Genomic DNA, 19,386 nt, shown 5'->3' with positions numbered 1-19,386 from the left:
GGTTCTCCTAGAAGGTGTTTATGTAGTTAGAGAAATGTGTATTCTGATATTGTGGTAGGAAATGCTCTCATCATTTGGTCCTGACTTCATTTAATTGATGTTTCTTTGTTGATTTTCTACATAGGGATCTGCCCATTGATAAAAGTTGGGTTTTTGAGACCTTCAGTTATTACTGTGGAACCTGTCTCTCTTGTAGATCTGATATTTGCTTCACATGCTTGTTTGGCTCAGTGTTGGGTTCATATGTGCTCACAGTTCTTGTAGTCTGTTGCTGATTTGTCCTTTTATCATTGTATAATTGCCTTCTTCGTCTTTTTCCTGTTTGTGAAGTTACTTGAAGGCAGTGTGTCTTTTCTTATGAAGTGAGTTTCTTGTAGTGGGCATACAGTTGGGCCTTCTACTTAATTTAGCCAGTCTATTGAGAGATTTACTTAAAGATTATTATTCATAGGTAACAAGTGACTCCTGTCATATTAATTACTCTTGGCTGTTAATGTATATATTTTATTCTTCCTTTTTTTCACGAATCCATATAGTTTGGTGATTTCTATAGCGACAGGGCTTTCTTCCCTTTCTCTTTTGTATATCTTCTCTACCAATAAGTTCTACAATTTTGTGCCTTTCATGATGAATGTTTTCACTTCTAGATAAAGGATTTCATTAATCCTATTTCACAGGGCTGGTCTGGGGGTGATGAATTCCATCTAGGTTTGCTTATTTGAGACAGACCTTAGTTCTCCACTTCTGAGGGCAAACTTTTCTGGGTATTGCATTTGTGGCTCCCATTTCCCTTTCAGCACTTTGAATGTTATCTTGTTATCTCTCTGCCTGCAAGTTTGTCCTGAGAAATCTACTCTAATGGGAGTCCTTTATATGTGACTTTCCTGCTCTAATCTTAGAATTCTGTCTTGGCCTTTAACCTTTGACCTAATGTTAAGTTCTAATGTGTCTTGGAGAGTCTTTTTGGATTGAGTCTCTGTAGGCCTATGGCTTCATGAATCCAGATGAACATGACCCTCCCAAGTTGGAAAATTTTCAGGTATTATTTTGTTAAATGTGCTTTTTGTGTCTTTCTCCACCTTACTCCCTAGAACTTTCATATGCAAGTTTTTGTTTGTTTAATCATGTCCTGTAGACCCCATAAACTTGGTGACTTTTTCATATGATTGAATTAGGCGTTTTTAGCTAATTCACCTTCTACTTAATCTAGCTTGTGTAGCCATCATTAGCTGTGTATTCTTATTTTATTCATTACCTTTATCAGCACTAAGTATTCTGTTTGATTCCTGGTTGGCCATTGGACTGGGCCTGAGTGCCTGAAAGTTCTGCAAGCCAGTGTCTCTGTGTTGGCTTATCGAGGACAGGATTGTTTTCTGACTGGTTGTTGAGTTAGTTTTGGGCATGTGTGATTGCTTCTGCTGGCTGCCTACAGCAGGTGAGTGTGATAGGGTTGCTGTCTGTCTGGATGTAGGGCTAGGCTTTGTGTGTGTGGTCACATAGCTGTGTGTTGCTCTCTTCAGAGGGAGGAACAAGGCTACTGCCTGACTGTTTATCAGGCCAGACACAATATACGTGGGTGTCCTGGGCTACTGACTGTGCATGCTTTCTTTCTGTGCACATTGACCTGTATCTGTGAGGTAGAGGCTACACGAGTGTAGATGCCAAGTCTCAGTTTTTCTCCTGAGTCAGTGCTCTGAGCAGCTTTTGGATCTTGATGTTGCAGCCATTTCTGTGTGGCATGAAGGTCACCATTGCAACCATCCCAGGGTCAGATGTACTCAAGTAGCCGGCCCAGTTTCGAGGTGACAGGAAGCTGTCTCAGCTTAGGTCCCTGGATGAAGTGGAATTTGTACAGGGTGGACTAATTCTCTGGCAGTAATGCCACATGAACTCTGTGTTCAGGGTCTGTGAGGGCTGTGGGTGTCTTCTGCAGTCACCGGCCAGAGCAGGTCTGGATGAGGCGAACAGTACAGGGTGCCTTACTTTCCTCTTGATGGTGTGTTATGGGTTTGTATGCTTAGTTAATTAAAAATATCTGTCTTCAAGGTCAGAAAATCTCTCAGTTCATATCTTGTAACTCTAGTAAGAATGATAGTTTTTCCCAAAATTTCTGCTGTTGACCCATGGGAGCTGCAGGAGGAAGGGACCTGACACGGGAGCAGCAGGAGGAAGGGACCTGACACGGGAGCCCAGCAGCAGGAGGAAGGGACCTGACACGGGAGCCCAGCAGCAGGAGGAAGGGACCTGACACGGGAGCCCAGCAGCAGGAGGAAGGGGCCTGACACGGGAGCCCAACAACAGAAGGAAGGGACCTGACACGGGAGCCCAGCAGCAGGAGGAAGGGGCCTGACACGGGAGCCCAACAACAGAAGGAAGGGACCTGACACGGGAGCCCAACAACAGAAGGAAGGGACCTGACATGGGAGCCCAGCAGCAGGAGGAAGGGGCCTGACACGGGAGCCCAACAGCAGAAGGAAGGGACCTGACATGGGAGCCCAGCAGCAGGAGGAAGGGGCCTGACACGGGAGCCCAGCTGCAGGAGTAAGGGGCCTGACATGGGAGCTGCAGGAGGAAGGGACCTGACATGTATTATTTACTACTTGTTGCTGTGATAAAAACACCATGACAAAAGCAACTGATGGAAGGATTTACATGGCTCCTGGCCCCAGCCTTCTTGCCGACATCATTCCATGGTGATGTTTCCCGAGTCCTGAATCCTCCGCTCTCTTCTCTAGGGCAGTATGATGGAGGGTGATGGGAGGTGAGACTCCGGCGTCCTTCAGGATCCAGTCTACCTCTGCCACTACACACTGTGAAGCAGCAGGAAGCACAGTTAGGGCTGATTTGGGAATGTGGTTTAGGCATGGACTCAACTGGAGTAAGATTCACCGTCAAGCCAGTGGTTGCGTGACCTCGCAGATGAAGTCCTTGAACTGGACAGACAGCAGGCAGATGAAGTCCTTGCCAGCGGTCCTCCAGGAGTCAGTTCTGTTCCCCTTGCCTGGCCATGACCTCTCCTGGCTTGTGGTTGGATGGCAAGGCACACAGGAAAGAATGGTTGCTGCTCTTGGGAGAAAGGCTACACAGTGTTAGCATGAGTGTTGTTTCTTCATGAACTCAGGTGGAAACTCTTCTATCCCTTGTCCCTTATCCTTGCTTTTTCCAGGATTCTTGCCACAGCTGGAACTGACTTTGACCTCCGGACCCTGAGGGCTGTGCGTGTGCTAAGACCTCTGAAGCTGGTGTCTGGAATTCCAAGTAAGTCTAGCTGAGACAGTCAGGCCCAATACAGCTCTTATACCCTCATCAAAGCTGTGACTTCTAAGTATTGGGCTCTTTGAATACTTTTTCTGTGGAGGGAGGGTGTTGGGGAATTGAACCCAGAGCCTTGTGTCTACTGGACACATACTCTACCTGCTACCCCTGCAGGTTTCTCTTTGACAGAGGAAAGAGGAGCAGACCTATATTGTCACCCTTTGCCGCTGTAAGTGAACATCAGGGCAAAAACAACGCACAAAAGAGCTTGTTTTCATTTATGGTCCAGAGGGAGAGTCCTTCATGGTGAGGGAGGCATAGCAGTGGATGGCAGGGCAGGAAGTCCAAAGAGCACATCTCAATGACGCATAGGCAGCAGACGGAGAAAACTGGAAATGAAGCCAGGATGCCCAGTTCCCCTCCTCCTCCAGGAAGGCTTTACATCCTAAAGTTCATAACCTTGGCAAGCAGGGCCACACACTGGGGACCCAGGTGTCCAAATACCTGAGATGGGGAATAGTTCTGACTCAAACCACTACAAAGCCCCTTTCAGTAAACTCTTTACGAGATCCCAGAGTGTGACTGTCTTGTTAGAGTTTCTATTGCTGTGAAGAGACATTACGACCACGGCAATCTTATAAAGGAAAACATTTAGTTGAGGTGGCTGTTTATAGTACAGAGATTCAGTCCATTATTGTCATGGCGAGGGGCATGGCAGCACACAGGCAGACACGGTGCTGGCTACATCTTGATCAGAAGGCAACAGGAAGTGGACTGTGATCCCGGGTGGTATCTTGAGCATAGGAAGTCTCAAAGCCCTCCCCCACAAGGACAAACTTCCTCTAACAAGGCCACACCTCCTAAAAGTGCCACTCCCTATGAGCTTATGGGGACTACTTACATTCAGACTATCATAATGGCCCTGTTGTTTTTTCTGACTTGTGTTTCTATCTCTTAGCTTCATTTTCTGGGATTGAAGAACAGATTAGAGACCAAGAAAGGTGATAGAACAGGGAAATGTCTAAGGCTGTGAAGGGCAACCTTGTCTTAACGCCAGAGGGGCCTGGTACTGAGATGGCCAGTAGGTATGCTTCTGGGTCATGGCACTCAAGAAGGTACATATGGGCAAGAGGTTGGCATGGGACTTAGTAAGCATGTTGGACACAGGCTGTTCCTTGGTTTGGGACAATTCTGTATTCTGTCAATTATGTTTTAAAATAAACACTGATTGGCCAGTAGCCAGGCAGAAAGTATAGGTGGGACAACCAGACAGGAAGTAGAGGCGGGTCAATGAGAACAGGAAAATTCTGGGAAGAAGGAAGCTTATTCCTTCCCAGTCCTGTCCAGACACCAAAGATAGAAGATGTGACTTGCCCTGCCAAAAAAGGTACTGAGCCATGTGGCTAACACAGATAAGAATAATGGGCTAATATAAGCCATAAAAGTTACTAAGAAGCCTGAGCTAATGGGCCAATCAGTTTGTAACTAATGCAGACTCTCTGTGTGATTTCTTTGGGGCTAAACAGCTGTGGGACCTGGTAGGAGGACAGAAACCAGGCAGGACAGAAAACCACAGTCAACAGTTCCTTGTGGCTATTCCCTCAGTCTGGCAGAAATTTGGCTTTAGGGTTACTAAGGGCCTGGTTTCTCTACAAGAAAACCCTTGGTGGACTTCCTGTTCTGCTCAGAATAGACAAGAGTTCGGTTCCACATCTAAGAGTTGAGGCCAAGAGGGAAGGGTGAAGGATTAAGGGTTATAACCTATCTTGGCAGTTTCTCTGCCCAGCTCTCTTGTGCCTTGTGGCTAGTGACCTAACACTTTCTGGTAATTTGGAGAATTACTCGAGGAGATGGATCTACTAGGCGTCTCTGTTTACTTTTCCAGGATCCCCTGCTCCTCATTCCCAAGATCCCTCATTCCTTTTAGGATGCTTCTTTTTCTTCTATGTATTTCATTCTCTCTTTTCCCCCCTTGGTGTTTTCTGCTCTTTTCAGACTCTGAACTCTCCCTCATCTTTCTCCCCTGTGCCTGTTCCCTATCCCGCACGCATGCTCTGAGAATCCCTTGTCTGTCTTCTTCCTTCACTTTCAGACACGTTCATCCTGCTTTTCCCGAGGACCTTGTGCTTTGCCATGAGGGCTCCTGCCCCATAAGCCCTCACTGTTCTGTCCTTCCCCTGCTGTCACTCTGCCTCTTCTGCTCGCTGACCTTCCCTGTGCTGTCCTCTGGTTCCAGGCTTGCAGGTGGTGCTCAAGTCCATCATGAAGGCCATGGTTCCACTGCTGCAAATCGGGCTGCTGCTTTTCTTTGCCATTCTCATGTTTGCCATCATCGGCCTTGAGTTCTATATGGGCAAATTCCATAAAGCCTGCTTCCCCAACAGCACAGGTGAGTCTCGCAGTGTCCTGTGGACTCAAAAGAGGACCCCAGATGTATTTACCCACAAAACAGGTCCCTGGTCCAGTACCAGAGGGACTTTTGAGCTTCTAGACCAGTAAGGTAGAACTTATGTTATGATAAATAGTAATAAATAAGTAGACACATGAATAAAACAACACTGTGAAAATATCTATGAAGGAAACAAAATATATAGATATAGAATAGATATAGATGGCTTGAGGCCTGTTTGCATAAGGTCCCAAGGGGCGGCCTTCCTGGTAAAGCCGATGACGAACAGCTATCTGAGCAGGGCAAGGATAGCTGCTTGGCCACCCAGCCAGAGTGGTCCAGTTACAGGGACAGTAAGTGCCAAAGTGCAGAGTGGAGGAACACTGAGATAAGGAAATCATGTGGCTTCGGGGCTGTGGCTAGGAACCTGAGCCTTCTACAAGAAATAGGAAGACTGGAGGGCTTTGAACAAAGTATGGTGTCTTCTGGCCCCAGTGCCGCAGTGGGGAGGCAAAAATAGAAGCAAGTTGAGTATGGCAGCCCTCGGCTGGTTGGAGAGTGTGGCTGGAGCGGGTAGCATTCACGATCTGGGAATATGCTGTAGGTGAAGCCAGAGGCTGTTCTGAGGGTTGAGACATAATTAGATAAAAAGGAGAGAGCTACATAATTATCTTTTAGATGCAGAAAAGCTTTTATTAAACTGGAAATAAGTCATTTTGTTAGATTTTCCAAAATCGCTACAAATATTAAACCCTATTGTAAGTTCAGAGCTCTTTCTTTAACGTGGGAAACCAAACAAGTTGTGGCGGTCCCTGCTGGTCCTTGTGGCATCGGGAGTTACAGCGGTGCATGAGACAAGGAAATGAGGGAAATTGTGTCAGGAATCGAAGGGGGCAGCAGAACTGTCGACACTCACAGCGAAGACAGCTGGCCACAAATGCCCAAATGATGGTATTTTTGAAGCCTTAGTCAAGCAGTTTGGAGAAGAAGAAGAAAGCGTAGTAATCATTTGTGAAGCTTATCATTTATCTGTCCCCCTCCCCCTGCCCCAGGCTGGAGCAGGAGCAGTCAGGTTGCACTTAGAACAGGCAAATAGGTATCTGCTCGTGTTGATTTCAGGATGAAGGGATCTTGAGACTATCTGAATGGTGACAACGGGGAGGTTTCAGGAGAGCGAGGAAGAGGGAGGGGTGAGCCCGTTGCTGGGGTTGGGGGCAGCTGTTAGGTTAGTGAGAGGACCAGTCAGGTGATCAGGCACAGGTGTGATAAAGGGTGGGGCAGTGGTGGCGCCTTAGGGAGCAGAGATCTCAGCTTTGCTTTACTCCCTCCTCACAGATGCAGACCCTGTGGGTGACTTTCCCTGTGGCAAAGAGGCCCCTGCTCGGCTGTGTGAGGGTGACACCGAGTGCCGGGAGTACTGGCCAGGACCCAACTTTGGCATCACCAATTTCGACAACATCCTGTTTGCCATCTTGACAGTGTTCCAGTGTATCACCATGGAGGGCTGGACTGACATCCTCTACAATGTGAGTTCCGTCTTGGCCCTAGCCCTGGCGGTGGGGGCTGGAGGTCTCAGAATGGTGCTCTAGGGAATGGGGGTGTTGGGAGCCTGGGGTCTCTCTTAGGGACACTTCTTTCCCTGCCCTTAGCCCATTCTCCTGCTCTAGGGTGTAGTATAGGACCCTGTATCAAGATCCTATGGTCCATGTCAGCTCATACTCTGGACCAAGGTCTTCCTGCAGTCTTCTTTTATGATGCCGAGACTGGGGGCTGCTAGATCAGAGAGTTAGCACAGAGAAGATGCTGTTGCTCTCCGTGATGACAGCAGCTGATGCTGTGAGCCTGCCCATAGGAAGCCTGTTGTGATGTCTCAGGCCACACCCCTGCCCATAGGAAGCCTGTTGTGATGTCTCAGGCCACACCCCATGCCCATAGGAAGCCTGTTGTGATGTCTCAGGCCACACCTCTGCCCATAGGAAGCCTGTTGTGATGTCTCAGGCCACACCCCTGCCCATAGGATGCCTGTTGTGATGTCTCAGGCCACACCCCTGCCCATAGGAAGCCTGTTGTGATGTCTCAGGCCACACCTCTGCCCATAGGAAGCCTGTTGTGATGTCTCAGGCCACACCTCTGCCCATAGGAAGCCTGTTGTGATGTCTCAGGCCACACCTCTGCCCATAGGAAGCCTGTTGTGATGTCTCAGGCCACACCCCTGCCCATAGGATGCCTGTTGTGATGTCTCAGGCCACACCCCTGTTGACTTGTTGAACAAATGATTAAGAACGGGTTATAGAGAGTTGATTAATTTGCCAAGGCCCTAGGCCTGTAGCCTACTGTTGACCACTAGCATATTCCTATTGGAATTTTCTAGACTGAGTCAAGGGCCAGTGAGGTCCGAGGACTAGGTAAAGGTGGCGTGGAGTAGGATGAGGAAGTGCAGACACCTCCTCACCTATATCATGCTGGAATTCCTCCAGAGCTCGTGTTTTGTGTGTTTGTTTTCTGTATACTTTGTCCATTGTCCTGGTTAGTCTGTCAGCTTGACACAAACTCGAATTACCTGAGAAGATGAATGCACGATTGAAAAAAAAATGTCTCCGGGGCTGGAGAGATGGCTCAGAGGTTAAGAGCACGGACTGCTCTTCCGGAGGTCCTGAGTTCAATTCCCAGCAACCACATGGTGGCTCACAACCATCTGTAATGAAATCTGGTGCCCTCTTCTGGCCTGCAGGCATGGAGGCTGAACACTTTGTACATAATAAATAAATAAACCTTTAAAAAAAAATGTCTCCATAAGACTGGCCTGTAGGCAAGCCCATGGGACTTTTCATAATCAGTGATTGATTTGGGGAGGGCCTACCTCTTGTGGGTCATGCCACCACTGGGCAAGTGGTCTTAGTTGTATAAGCCAGCAGACTGAAGAAGTTAGGAAGTAACGTTCCTCCGGGGCCTCTGCTTCAGTTCCTGCTTCCAGGCTCCTCCCTTGGGTTCTCTCCCTGACTTCTTTTGATGATAATGGTGTGGGATTATAAAGCAAATAAACTTTCATCCCCCTCGCATTCTCTTTAGGATTCTAGCCTGTCTCAGCAATTCGAGGTAGTCTGGGTTTGGTGGTTGTCTTAGTCAGTGTTCTATTGCTGTGAAGGGACACCATGACCAAGACAACTATTGTAAGGAAAAGCATTAACTCTGGGGGCTTACTTACATTTTAGTGGTCTGGTCCCTTATCAGCATGTGCTGGAGCAGTAGCGGAGAGCTCCTTCCTGATCTGTAGGCAGAGAGACAGACTCTGGGCTTGGCAGGGACTTTGAACATTGAAAGCCCACCCCTGTGATCCACTTCCTCTAAATCTTTTCAAATAGTGCCACTCCTAGATGACCAAATCTATGAAACTATAGGGTCCATTCCCATGCGAACCACCACAGGGGCGGTGATGGATGTCCAGTATAAGGTCTGGGGTGCCCGTGACCCTCTTAATTTCACATACACCCGAGGTTCTTCTCATGATTCTGCAGCCAACTCTAAGAAATCATCTTTTTGTAGGAAGATGGCCCTCTTATCTCCCTCACCTTGTCCCAGAGTCTTGTAAACCATCTACTAGGGAACAAAGACAAGGAAGAGCCCTCCTGAGCTGTGGGATGTAGACAATGGGAATGGAAAGGCACTGGAGAAGGTGGGACCAGTGGACCCTTGGTTTCGGATCGGTAGAGGCGTTTGGTTTGGGCTACAGTGGGGATCTGGAGAGTGGGGCATGAGGGGCTGTCATTTATACTTGAGGGTGAGGCATCACATGGCCCTGGAGCCCCGTTTCTCCTTCCATGGACTATAGCAGCTGTATCTGAGCCTCCCCCACGGTTTCATGGGGATCCCGGTGATCTTAGCACTAAGCATTCAGTAGGTGCCTAGCAGATGCTTGTTGGTCAGCTCTGTCAAGCTTGAGCAGGAAAGTGAGGAGTTAAAGGAGAAGCTGGCTGAGGGCCTCTGAAGAGGACGGTTTCTTAGTGAGATGGTGTCGTGTGGTAGGCCAATGCGGAGCATGAATGCAGCCTCAAAGGCAGGGACGGGGACTTGGGTCTTCTCTTTTGCCAAGCATAGAGAAATTTCCACAAGGACAGACCCTAAAATCAGCTCCATACTGGCTACATTCCTGCTGTTTGGCCAGGTTTCTATAGCCCTCAGAGTCCACGGGAACTTTGTTGAATGGCCATAATGACAGGTTCCTTGTCTGTGTATATATCCAGGAAGGACTGGCACAGAGAGGCCAGAGTGGTTTATCCTATATATATTTCAGCTGGACTCACTGGCAGTGGCACTTTTATGGAGGAGTCAGGCCTGAGGACCAGGTGATGCAAAAGGTTGAGGAACACGGAGTGCCTATTTTGAGGGTGCTTGAACCTTTATTAGAGTCCAGAGGCCAAACACACACATGCTGAGGTACGAGGATGTGGGTGACATGCAATCCAGAGCAGGAAGCCGTGCACCAAGGTGATTTATTTCCCACCCCGCATCACTCCATCGAGACTGGCTGTTGGTGGTTGGATAAGATTTTTCAGGGGACTCTGGAGGAAACCTGCCCTTCACCTCCTGACAATCCTGGACGTTGAGGCAAACGCCCCTTTGAGTGGGGAGATTGGGTTCTGTGTGGGCAGAAGCCTCTGACCTGCTGTAGGAGTTGAGGGAGCCAGATGGAGAGGTCACTTGGTGTGGGAGCAGGGCAAGCCATGTCTCCTTGACCAGTGCAGTTAGGAGAACTGCAGCCGGAAAGGGAGCAGATTCCCGTATGGCTGGTGATCACAGCTGGGGAGGGGACTGTGGGGAAATTACCTGCCTTTGCTTTGGCAAGTGTGTGGACTCCAATGGAGCTCCAGGAGAGATAGCAGAAGTGACTTGTGAGGCTTTGTCATTGGTACCCTCCTGCCAGGCCAGAGAGAGGGGTTGTCTCAGGGAAGCACCGTTAGGACAATCCCCTCTGCTCTCCCTTCCCCTGCCTTAACAGCTTTGGGTGAACATCTCCACAAGCAGCTGAGGAAGGGGAACAACGAGGGGCCCTGTCTGCCTCTCCCGTTGAACGTGCCAGCTGTGGTGAGCAGCTCAGGAGAGCAGCTATTGGCAAGAAATTTATTAGGCAGTTTACTAGCAGTTGGGACTGGTCACATCTGATTATCAAATCCAAACTTTTTTTTTTAATGTGAAGTGGTAATATTGCCATGACAAACACCATGACCAAGGCCCCTGAGGAAGCAGCTAGAGTTTATGTGTGGTCCACAAGCGTAACTGGGAACGCTGGTGGGCCTTTGAAACGCCAGAGTCTACTCCCAGGGCGCACCTCCTCCAACAAGGTCACACATGTTAATCTTCCCATCCACAAGCTGGGACTAAGCATTCAAATATACGAACATTCTCATTCACTCCCTGGCCCCCATAGGCTTGTGGCCATACCGTAATGCAAAAAACAAACTTAGTCCAATTTCTAAGGTCCCCATAGTCTTTCACAGTCTCAACACAGTTTAAAATTTCTAAGTCTCTTCTGAGACTCAATACAGCCTCTTAATTGCGACCCCCTGTAAAATCAAAAAGCAAATTATATACCTCCAATATATGGTGGCAAAGAGTATGGGTTATCATTCCAGAAGAGAGGAAAGGGGCATAGTGAGGAAATACTGACCAAAGCAAGACTCAAAACCAGCAGGGCAGATTCCAGACCTATAGGGATAGATCCAAGTTTGTTGTCAAAGTCTTAATGGCTCTGCCCTTCCAGCTTTGATGACTGCAGCACACTTCTCTCTGTTAGGCTGGGTCCATTCCCTGTATGTCGCTCTTTGTGGCAGACATCCCATGGCTCTGGCCCCTCCAATGTCTTGGAGTCTTCCAGCACAATCTGGGCTTTGCTTTCATAACTTTACTCAATGGTCTCTCTGGGTCTTCATGCAGAGACTCCACTGCCACACATCTGGCCTCAGCAGTTCTCCTTAACTGCAGAGGAAGATTCCACTATCCCTTTATGCCTGTATCCAATCACGGCTTTAAAGCCAGAACCACATGACCAATGCTACCAACTTCTACTGCCTGCCTGGACTGGAACCTGGCTCCCTTCTTGAATTACATTTGTGTGAGCTTTGACTTTAGGAACAAAGTTCCTAGGCCTTAAACTGTTCACAAGTGGCAGGCTGGGTGGAGTCTGGTCCTGAGGGCACCACTCCCTTTATTCCCTTCTCGCCTCTCCTACCTCTTTCAGAGCACAAAGCTTGGCACTCTTTTCCTCCTCACACAGTGCAGTTGTATTTCTTTTTGCCCCAGTTGCCCTATTTCATTGTAGACCTGTGTAAGAGTCATCACTGATAACCATATGGCAATCAGTATCAGGCTGTCTGAAATCATCTCTGCCAAGGAAACTCGTCCAGAACTCTTCACTGTGGCCTTGGGCAGATTCCCAGGACAGGAGCAGTAAACAACCACATTCTTTGCCAAAATAACATAAGAATGATCTCTCTCCTAATTGCTAACATTGCTCCCCTCTGAAACCACAGTCAGCATAGCTATCAGCATTGTTGACTTCTAAGCTCCTCGTAGGATGGCTCACTAATCCCCGGTTACGTCTAACTGCCACTTTCCTGGAACAAGGTCCCAAAGTTGTACACAGTTTTCCAATAAACAGTGTGGTCAGGCCTGTCACAGTAATATCCCTGTCCCCAGTGCCAGCTTCTGTCTTAAGCTACTTTTTACTGCTGTAACACAACACCATAGCCAGGGCAGCTTATGGATGGAAGCAATTAACTGGGGCTTGCTTATGGTGCCAGAGGGTGCGGCCATGACCATCCTGGTGGCGAGCGTGGTAGCAGGCAGGCTGGCATAGAGCTGGAGACGTAGCTGAGAGCTCACATCTGATCCGTAAGCACGAAGCAGAGAGAGCTAACTGGGAATGACATGGGATTTTGGAAACCTCAGCACCCAGAATTCAAATATATGAGCCTATGGGAGCCGTTCTCGTTCAGATTGCCAGAGGTAGTATTGGAGAAGTCATGGACTTGTCTAAATTTTTTTATCCAGGCAAGCACACGAGAAAAGCTCAAGGAATGATGGGATAATACCTCACTTTGTTGCCTGCTATTTACACATACCTCAGGAAAGAAGTATTCTGACGAGTGGGTATAAGGCTTTATTTGATGTTCTCAGAAGCAGGACTTGCTTCTTGATGGACATAGGATGAGGGGACTCGAGTAGATGCAGAGGTGATGTGGGTGGAGCTCCTGGGAAAGCAGCTGCCGTTGGCTGAGAAGAGCTGGGGGCAGGTGCCTTTCTAGCTTTGCTTTAGTGCAGAATGGTAGGCAGCTCATGGCTGTTCTGACTCTGTAAGGTTGTCAATAACTATTTTCACCCTAGAAGAGAGCTCAGAAGGAGCGGAGGAATGGGATGTACCCTGAATTGCTAACACGTGGACAGTGTTGAGAAATAGAGCATTATGGGAGAGGGTGAGAGTACCTGGATAGTGAGGGCGAGTGACAGGAAGATGCCTACGGTTGCTCCCTAGTAGGAGTCTCCCCTTGGAGGCCGGGAGATAGGAACCATCAAAGAGCGGTGGTGGAGCTTGTGGAGGGCAGGAGGAATGCCAGGAGCTGCTCCTGGAAGCAGAGCAGAACATTTGAAGAAGAGGAGTCAGATGTTGCTGGGACCAAGAACCAGGGAAGAGAAATCTGACCGTTAGTATACAGGAAGATGAAGGCTGCAGGGAGCCTCGGCCAGAGCACTCTTGGTGCTGTGGGTGAAATCCTGGATGCATGGGCTGAAGGGGAAGGGACAAAGAAGTGAGGCTGCCAGTGCAGACTGCACGACTAGGGAGAGGAACAGTGGGAGTGGGCACAGAAGATGCGCAGTTACACAGATGGGATTTGGGCGTGGAAAGGTGAAGACCATTGTAAAGTATTGTGACGTTACCAGCTGCCGTACAGAAAGGCCGTGCGTATCTCTGCCCTTTCTCCTCTTCTCAGTACTAATAACCTGAAAGACTGTGTTAGACAGGGCTCTCAACCTTCCTAACACTGCGACCCTTTAATACAGTTTCTTATGTTGTGGTGACCAGAAAATTATTTTTCTTACTATTTCATAACATAATTTTACTACTGTTATGAATCTTAACGTAAATATCTGATATGCATAATAATATCTATATGTGGCCCCCGTGAAAGGGTCATTCGACCCCAAAGGGGTCGCAGCCTGCAGGTTGAGAACCACCGCTCTAGGAGAATGTGGAATGAATGTGTGGTGAAAGATAACGTATGGATTGGCTCTCTTGATTTGTTCTGAGTTGTCCCAGCAACCACTGTGCCACACCGGAGAGGCCAAGAATTTGTTTGCTCAGTTCAACACAGTAAGATACCTCAACAGTCCTAACCTGGTGCTCAAGGCCTGGAAGGTTCTAGAGAGCTGCTGGTCTTTGTTCTACACTAGAAGCTTGGGGAATTTGTTTCTAATATCAGCGGAGACACATAGCAGTGATAGCTACAGGACAGATGAACTTGCCAGCAGAGTGAAGGTCTGCCGTCTCCTTTTGTCTGGGAACTCCCAGAAGGTGCCACCCACATTTAGGGAGGTTCCCCCCACTGCAGATAATCTGGTCAAGAAAATTCCTCATCGGAGTGCCCAGCATCTTGCCAATTAGTTGATTTCAGATCCGGTCAGATTGACAGCCGAAATCAATCATCACAAAGACCATAGTCAATATCACAGCTGGGGCTTTGCTCCTAACACAGATGTGGCACAGAATATTCCAACCCTGGTTGATTGCCTGTCCTCCATAGTCAGACTTCCTTGTCTGTCGTCCCCTCCCCCTTCTTGAGCTCTGACAACAGGAGCTTGCTTACTACTTGTGTTATTTCTGATTTTAGTAGTAGTATATGTAGGAAGCAATACCATATATATATATATATATTTTGGTGTTAGCATTTTACACAAGCTTGATTCTCTGGGTTTCTTTAGTGATTCTATTTCTTTGTTAAATTATATTCTTATGTCTTGAATTGTCTTCATTATTTTCTTCAGTTATTCATCTTTTTCATGGTCTTCGTTATTATGCATGTCCTCTTTGAAGTCTTTGGATATAGTCACACTTGCAATTTTGAAGTTCTTGTCTTGTGCTTCAGCTAAATTGCTTTTCTCAGGGCCTAAGATTAGGGTTGCTGGCTTCTGGAGGAGACATATTGTCTTGGTTGTTCATGTTTGTGTTTTTGTGCTTGCATGTATGTTTTTGATGTTCCTAGGAGACAGTCTCCAGAAAACTCCCTGATCCTCTGGCTCTTTACAGTCTTTCTGCCTCCTCTCTGCAGTGTTCTTAGGTATGGCGTGGTCTCCAGTACCAGGCATGGCATCTGCCTTATTGGTCTTAAGTCCAATCAGAGAGCCACTGGTTACCGCCCAGGCATGTGTGCCACTACTGCGCCCTTAGGGTTGTCATGCCATGGTCGTTAATGTGGTTCATAGGCATCATAGCTGGGTAGGACTGTTGGTTGCCTACCTCCTTTGGAAACTTGCATGGCACCTTCTGGTACCATAAGGGAGGGGGGATTGAAGTCAGTTCTAGCTTAGACTAGAAGTCAGTTTATGCTCAGACAGGACTAACCCTAACCATGGAGCCTATGGGGCTCCATTTAAGAGGAAGCATCTTTGGAGCTGCTCAGGGAGGCCATCGATCCTATCAAAGAACTGTCCTACCAGACAGAGGCCAGACAAGTAGTCCTCAGTGTATCCTGGGCAGCCTCTGGCTCTCTGGACTTGCTCCTGTCTTTTTAGTATCACTGGGAAGTGGCTGGAGATGTGCGGTTTTCCTGGTCCTCTGGAAGCCTCCACCCAGGGAAGGCGTTGTGGGGCAGGAACAGGTCTGACCAAAGCCCAGACTCCTTGCCTGGACCTTCCTGAGGAGGCCTGGAGGCCAAGCACCTGGATGATGTTTGCCGACTTTCTCATCTCCTCCTTTTTTGTAGACGAATGACGCAGCGGGCAACACCTGGAACTGGCTGTACTTCATCCCTCTCATCATCATCGGCTCCTTCTTTATGCTCAACCTAGTGCTGGGTGTGCTCTCGGGGTAAGAACCATGGGCTGTGAAGCGGGCCCGTGGGCACATAGCACCCTTCCGTTCTGCACCTAGGCTCCTACCCTTATATTGGCCAAGGAAGTTATGTCACAAAGATGGTAAGGGGTCCCTGACCTGACTCTGCTCCTACCTGAGTGGCAGATTCTCTGGATGGCTCCATTCGTCTCGCCCTGAAGACTAATGACCAGGCCTTTGGCTTCCAGGGTGGTTGGACATAGAGCCTGGTGGTCCCAAAGCAGCTGCCAGCATAGAGAGTAGAAGTAGAGGGCAGCATGCTCCAGCGCTAGCCTGGTCCTGGTGGCTGTCTGCGTCCCATGATGGCTGCAGCCATCACTAGCATAACTTTGCAGGTACCTTTGCAGGGGCTGCCTGAACCTCCAGTGTAGGTGACTGTCTTAGCCACTGTTCTGCTGGCATGAAGGAGCTCCATGACCGAGATTGTGAGAGGAGAAGGCATTTAATTAGGGCTGGCTTATAGTTTCAGAGGTTTAGTCCATTATCATCATGGTGGGAAGCATGGCAGCATGCAGGCAGGAGCATACACACACACACACACACACACACACACACACACACACACACACACACAGAGAGAGAGAGAGAGAGAGAGAGAGAGAGAGAGAGAGAGAGAGAGAGAGAGAGAGAGAGGGATAGTTAGATAGCGAGAGAGGCGGGGTAGGGAGAGATAGACCGACTGGTTAACTGAGACTGACTCTTTGGGGATGACAGGGGCTTTGGAAACCTCAAAGCCCACCCACTGACACACTTCCTCTAACAAAACCACACCTCCTAAACTCTCTCATAGTGCCAGTCCCTAATAACTGAGCATTCATATATATGAGCCTCTGGGACCATTCTTACTCAGATCACCACAGATATGAGCCCATGGGGGCCATTCTTACTCATATTACACAGTGACAGAGTAGAATTAGTCTGATGAGGAGATTTAAGGCTGAGAAGGCACCCGAGGATGGAGCATCTCTACCGAGATTCAAAGAGAGGGTTAGGAGTGAGCCAGGTAGAGGATGGATGAGAGCCGGCTCAGCAGAGCACAGGAGGCTGGCGGAGCACAGGAGAGTGGCGGAGCACAGGAGGCTGGCAGAGCACAGGAGGCTGGCAGCTCAGCAGTAGGGAGGAGTATGACACAGGACTAGGGATTCCCAGAAATGGAGCCAGAGCATGCGGTGGGTGAGGTGAGGTGAGGACGTGGGCGCTGGCAGGAGCCTGCCTCCAGTCATGAAGCTTCCAGAAGCAACACTGTCCTGCACACCTGCGCTCACTGGAGCTGCTTGCTCTTCTCTCCTACGTGATATAGAGAGTTCGCCAAGGAGCGGGAGCGAGTAGAGAACCGTCGTGCCTTCCTGAAGCTCCGTAGGCAGCAGCAGATTGAGCGAGAACTGAACGGGTACTTGGAGTGGATCTTCAAGGCGGGTGAGTCTGTGTGGGCAGCTGTACTTCTGTTTTGTGCACTGTCCACCTTGCTGCCATCAAGGAATCCTGGGCTCTGGGGTGGATCTTGGGGAAAAAGGCTGTGATAGTCAGAAGCCCTCTGAATGGAGGATCAGTTCACACTGGGTCTGAGTACCCTGCTATTGCCCTGCGTTTTTCTATCACCCTTGTTCTGGGCACTGTAAACCTAAACCTAACCCACTTCCTCCATGCCCAGTAAAGTAGCTCCCCTGTGTGTGGCTGCTCCCTCCACTTGGAAAATTCCGTTCATAGGGCTATCTCTCTATCCCTATTGACTGCCCCTCTCCATGTGGGCAGTTTCTCCTCTTTAGGGCTTCCCCTGCATGTGGGCTGTTCCCTCCATGACGTCTACTCCCCTCAGTGTGAACTGCTACCTCCGTGGGCTACTCTCTTCCATGTGGATTGGTCTATCCATGCTGGTAGCTCCCTTCCATGTGGGCTGCCCTCCTGCCTGAGTCTTAGAAATGCTTCCCGAGTGGTAACTCCCAGTTTCAGCTGCTGTCCAGGACAATCTCTAGGTTGGACGTGTGATGGTAGCTGGGCCTCTGCTCGGGGCATGGTTTGGATATCGGTAGAAGGCATGCAGTCACAGCCTGCTGGAGTGGGTGTGTCCAGAGGAACACGCGGTGCTTCCAGACTACTTTCCCAGGTTTCCCTGGGATGAACCCCTTTTTTGGGGATGTGTAGAAAGGCCCTGACCCGAGCTTTGCCCCTCACAGAGGAAGTCATGTTGGCAGAGGAGGACAAGAATGCAGAAGAGAAGTCGCCTTTGGATGGTAAGTGATCTCAGTAACACTCCCCACATAGCGGGCGCTCAGAGACCTGTTTCTCTGGGACACTGTACCATGTTAGGTCCTTCCATCTGTCATAGTGACACAGGAGCCATAGAATCTGAGCAGCCTGGGCTTATGGCTCATGTATACGTTATCTTTGTTGGAAGCTAAACTGGACAACATTGCTTCTAGAAGCTTCATACCTGCAGGGTTTAAGATTAGCTGTTTGTCTCTGGAGTTATGGTTATCCCCAAGGCCACAGAAGACTTTGGACACCATCCAGGGCCCTTAGTAGAGTTGGGGGCCTCCACTGCTGTGGGCACCTGCTGTGCCTGCACAGTTTTAGCCACAGGCAGGCTTAGGTTGGGACCAGACAGCATGGTATGCTGTCATCTCTGCAGGTCGCCCACTATGAACAGATCTGTACCAACACCTCTGCATCCCTGTCCTGGCCCCTGAGGGATGTGTCTATGTCTTCTTGGTGGTCAGGCCTCCCTAGTGTCCTTGCCTCAGATGAAAGAGAAAGAAGGGTGACCCTTAAAATTCCATGTCCTTTTCGTGTGAGGAGTAAGAAGGGCCCAAGGGTCAGGGTCAGGGAATTGCTTTGCCTCAGTGTCAGTGCAGGAACTGAGGTAAAGGGGCCATTCTCAGGCACGGTAGTGCCACACAGCTGAAAGACGCCCTGAGATGGGTTACCTGATGCTCAACTCACGCTGGACTCCACTACCCATTGTTTAAAGCAGTGTTGAAGAGAGCTGCCACCAAGAAGAGCCGAAATGACCTGATCCACGCGGAGGAGGGGGAGGACCGGTTTGTAGACCTCTGTGCTGTTGGTGAGTCTCTGGAGCACCTCCTGAGGCTGTACAGGCCCTGGGATGCATATGTAGCGCAGACATGGGCTCCTTCTGTGATACTGCTGGGTCTTCCCTTTCCGCTGCCTGATCACTCCCTGCTGTACCCTTCTCTGAGTGCTGCTACTTTTGTGGTCAGAGAACCAGGTTGAAAGGGACAGAAGGTTCCGCTTGTCTTCCATTGGTCCTCCTTTCCTTGGCTTTGGCCTGTAACACCCTGGCTCTAGGCCATCCTTCTCACGTAGTGAAGCAAGACTGGTTGATTTTTCCTTCATAGCAGGAACTTTAGGTCCCTTAGTGCCCCAAACCCCTGGCATTTCCCTTCTGAAAGCGTTGGTATGCTTAATTCTGCCAGGACGATGCAGCTCTGGGTCTCCTGCACAGCTCCCAGCCATTCCAATGCCACACAGCAACCCCACCTCGCCTGCCTCGTCCTTCCGAGTGTCCCAGAGTACAGTTACAGTTGGAGTCTGGTCCCTGCTCGTCACTGTGTGCCCCTCTCCTGCTTCTGGCTGTCCCCTCAGCCAGGCTACTTACTTATTTTTATTTTTTCTCATAATG

General features: G+C 49.1%; 1 protein-coding gene across 11 annotated transcripts in view; it reads left to right on the top strand.

Moving 5' to 3' along the window:
* Positions 1–19,386, top strand: part of Cacna1b (calcium voltage-gated channel subunit alpha1 B) — a 155,354-nt gene that overhangs the window by 30,273 nt on the left and 105,695 nt on the right. For 8 of the 11 annotated variants that reach the window (XM_075985331.1, XM_075985329.1, XM_075985326.1 and 5 more), the window contains exons 4-10: positions 3,167–3,258; positions 5,492–5,644; positions 6,980–7,170; positions 15,619–15,722; positions 17,047–17,162; positions 17,921–17,977; positions 18,715–18,807. In XM_075985331.1, the coding sequence (XP_075841446.1) occupies positions 3,167–3,258; positions 5,492–5,644; positions 6,980–7,170; positions 15,619–15,722; positions 17,047–17,162; positions 17,921–17,977; positions 18,715–18,807 (806 nt within the window). The remainder of the gene's footprint in view (positions 1–3,166; positions 3,259–5,491; positions 5,645–6,979; positions 7,171–15,618; positions 15,723–17,046; positions 17,163–17,920; positions 17,978–18,714; positions 18,808–19,386) is intronic. The other 3 variants (XM_075985330.1, XM_075985327.1, XM_075985324.1) reach the window with 1 other exon arrangement.

This window comes from Microtus pennsylvanicus, chromosome 9, assembly GCF_037038515.1.
Source record: "Microtus pennsylvanicus isolate mMicPen1 chromosome 9, mMicPen1.hap1, whole genome shotgun sequence".
Classification (NCBI taxonomy): domain Eukaryota; kingdom Metazoa; phylum Chordata; class Mammalia; order Rodentia; family Cricetidae; genus Microtus; species Microtus pennsylvanicus.
Note: the sequence above shows the minus strand (reverse complement) of the source record. Positions and strands in the feature narration are given on the sequence as shown.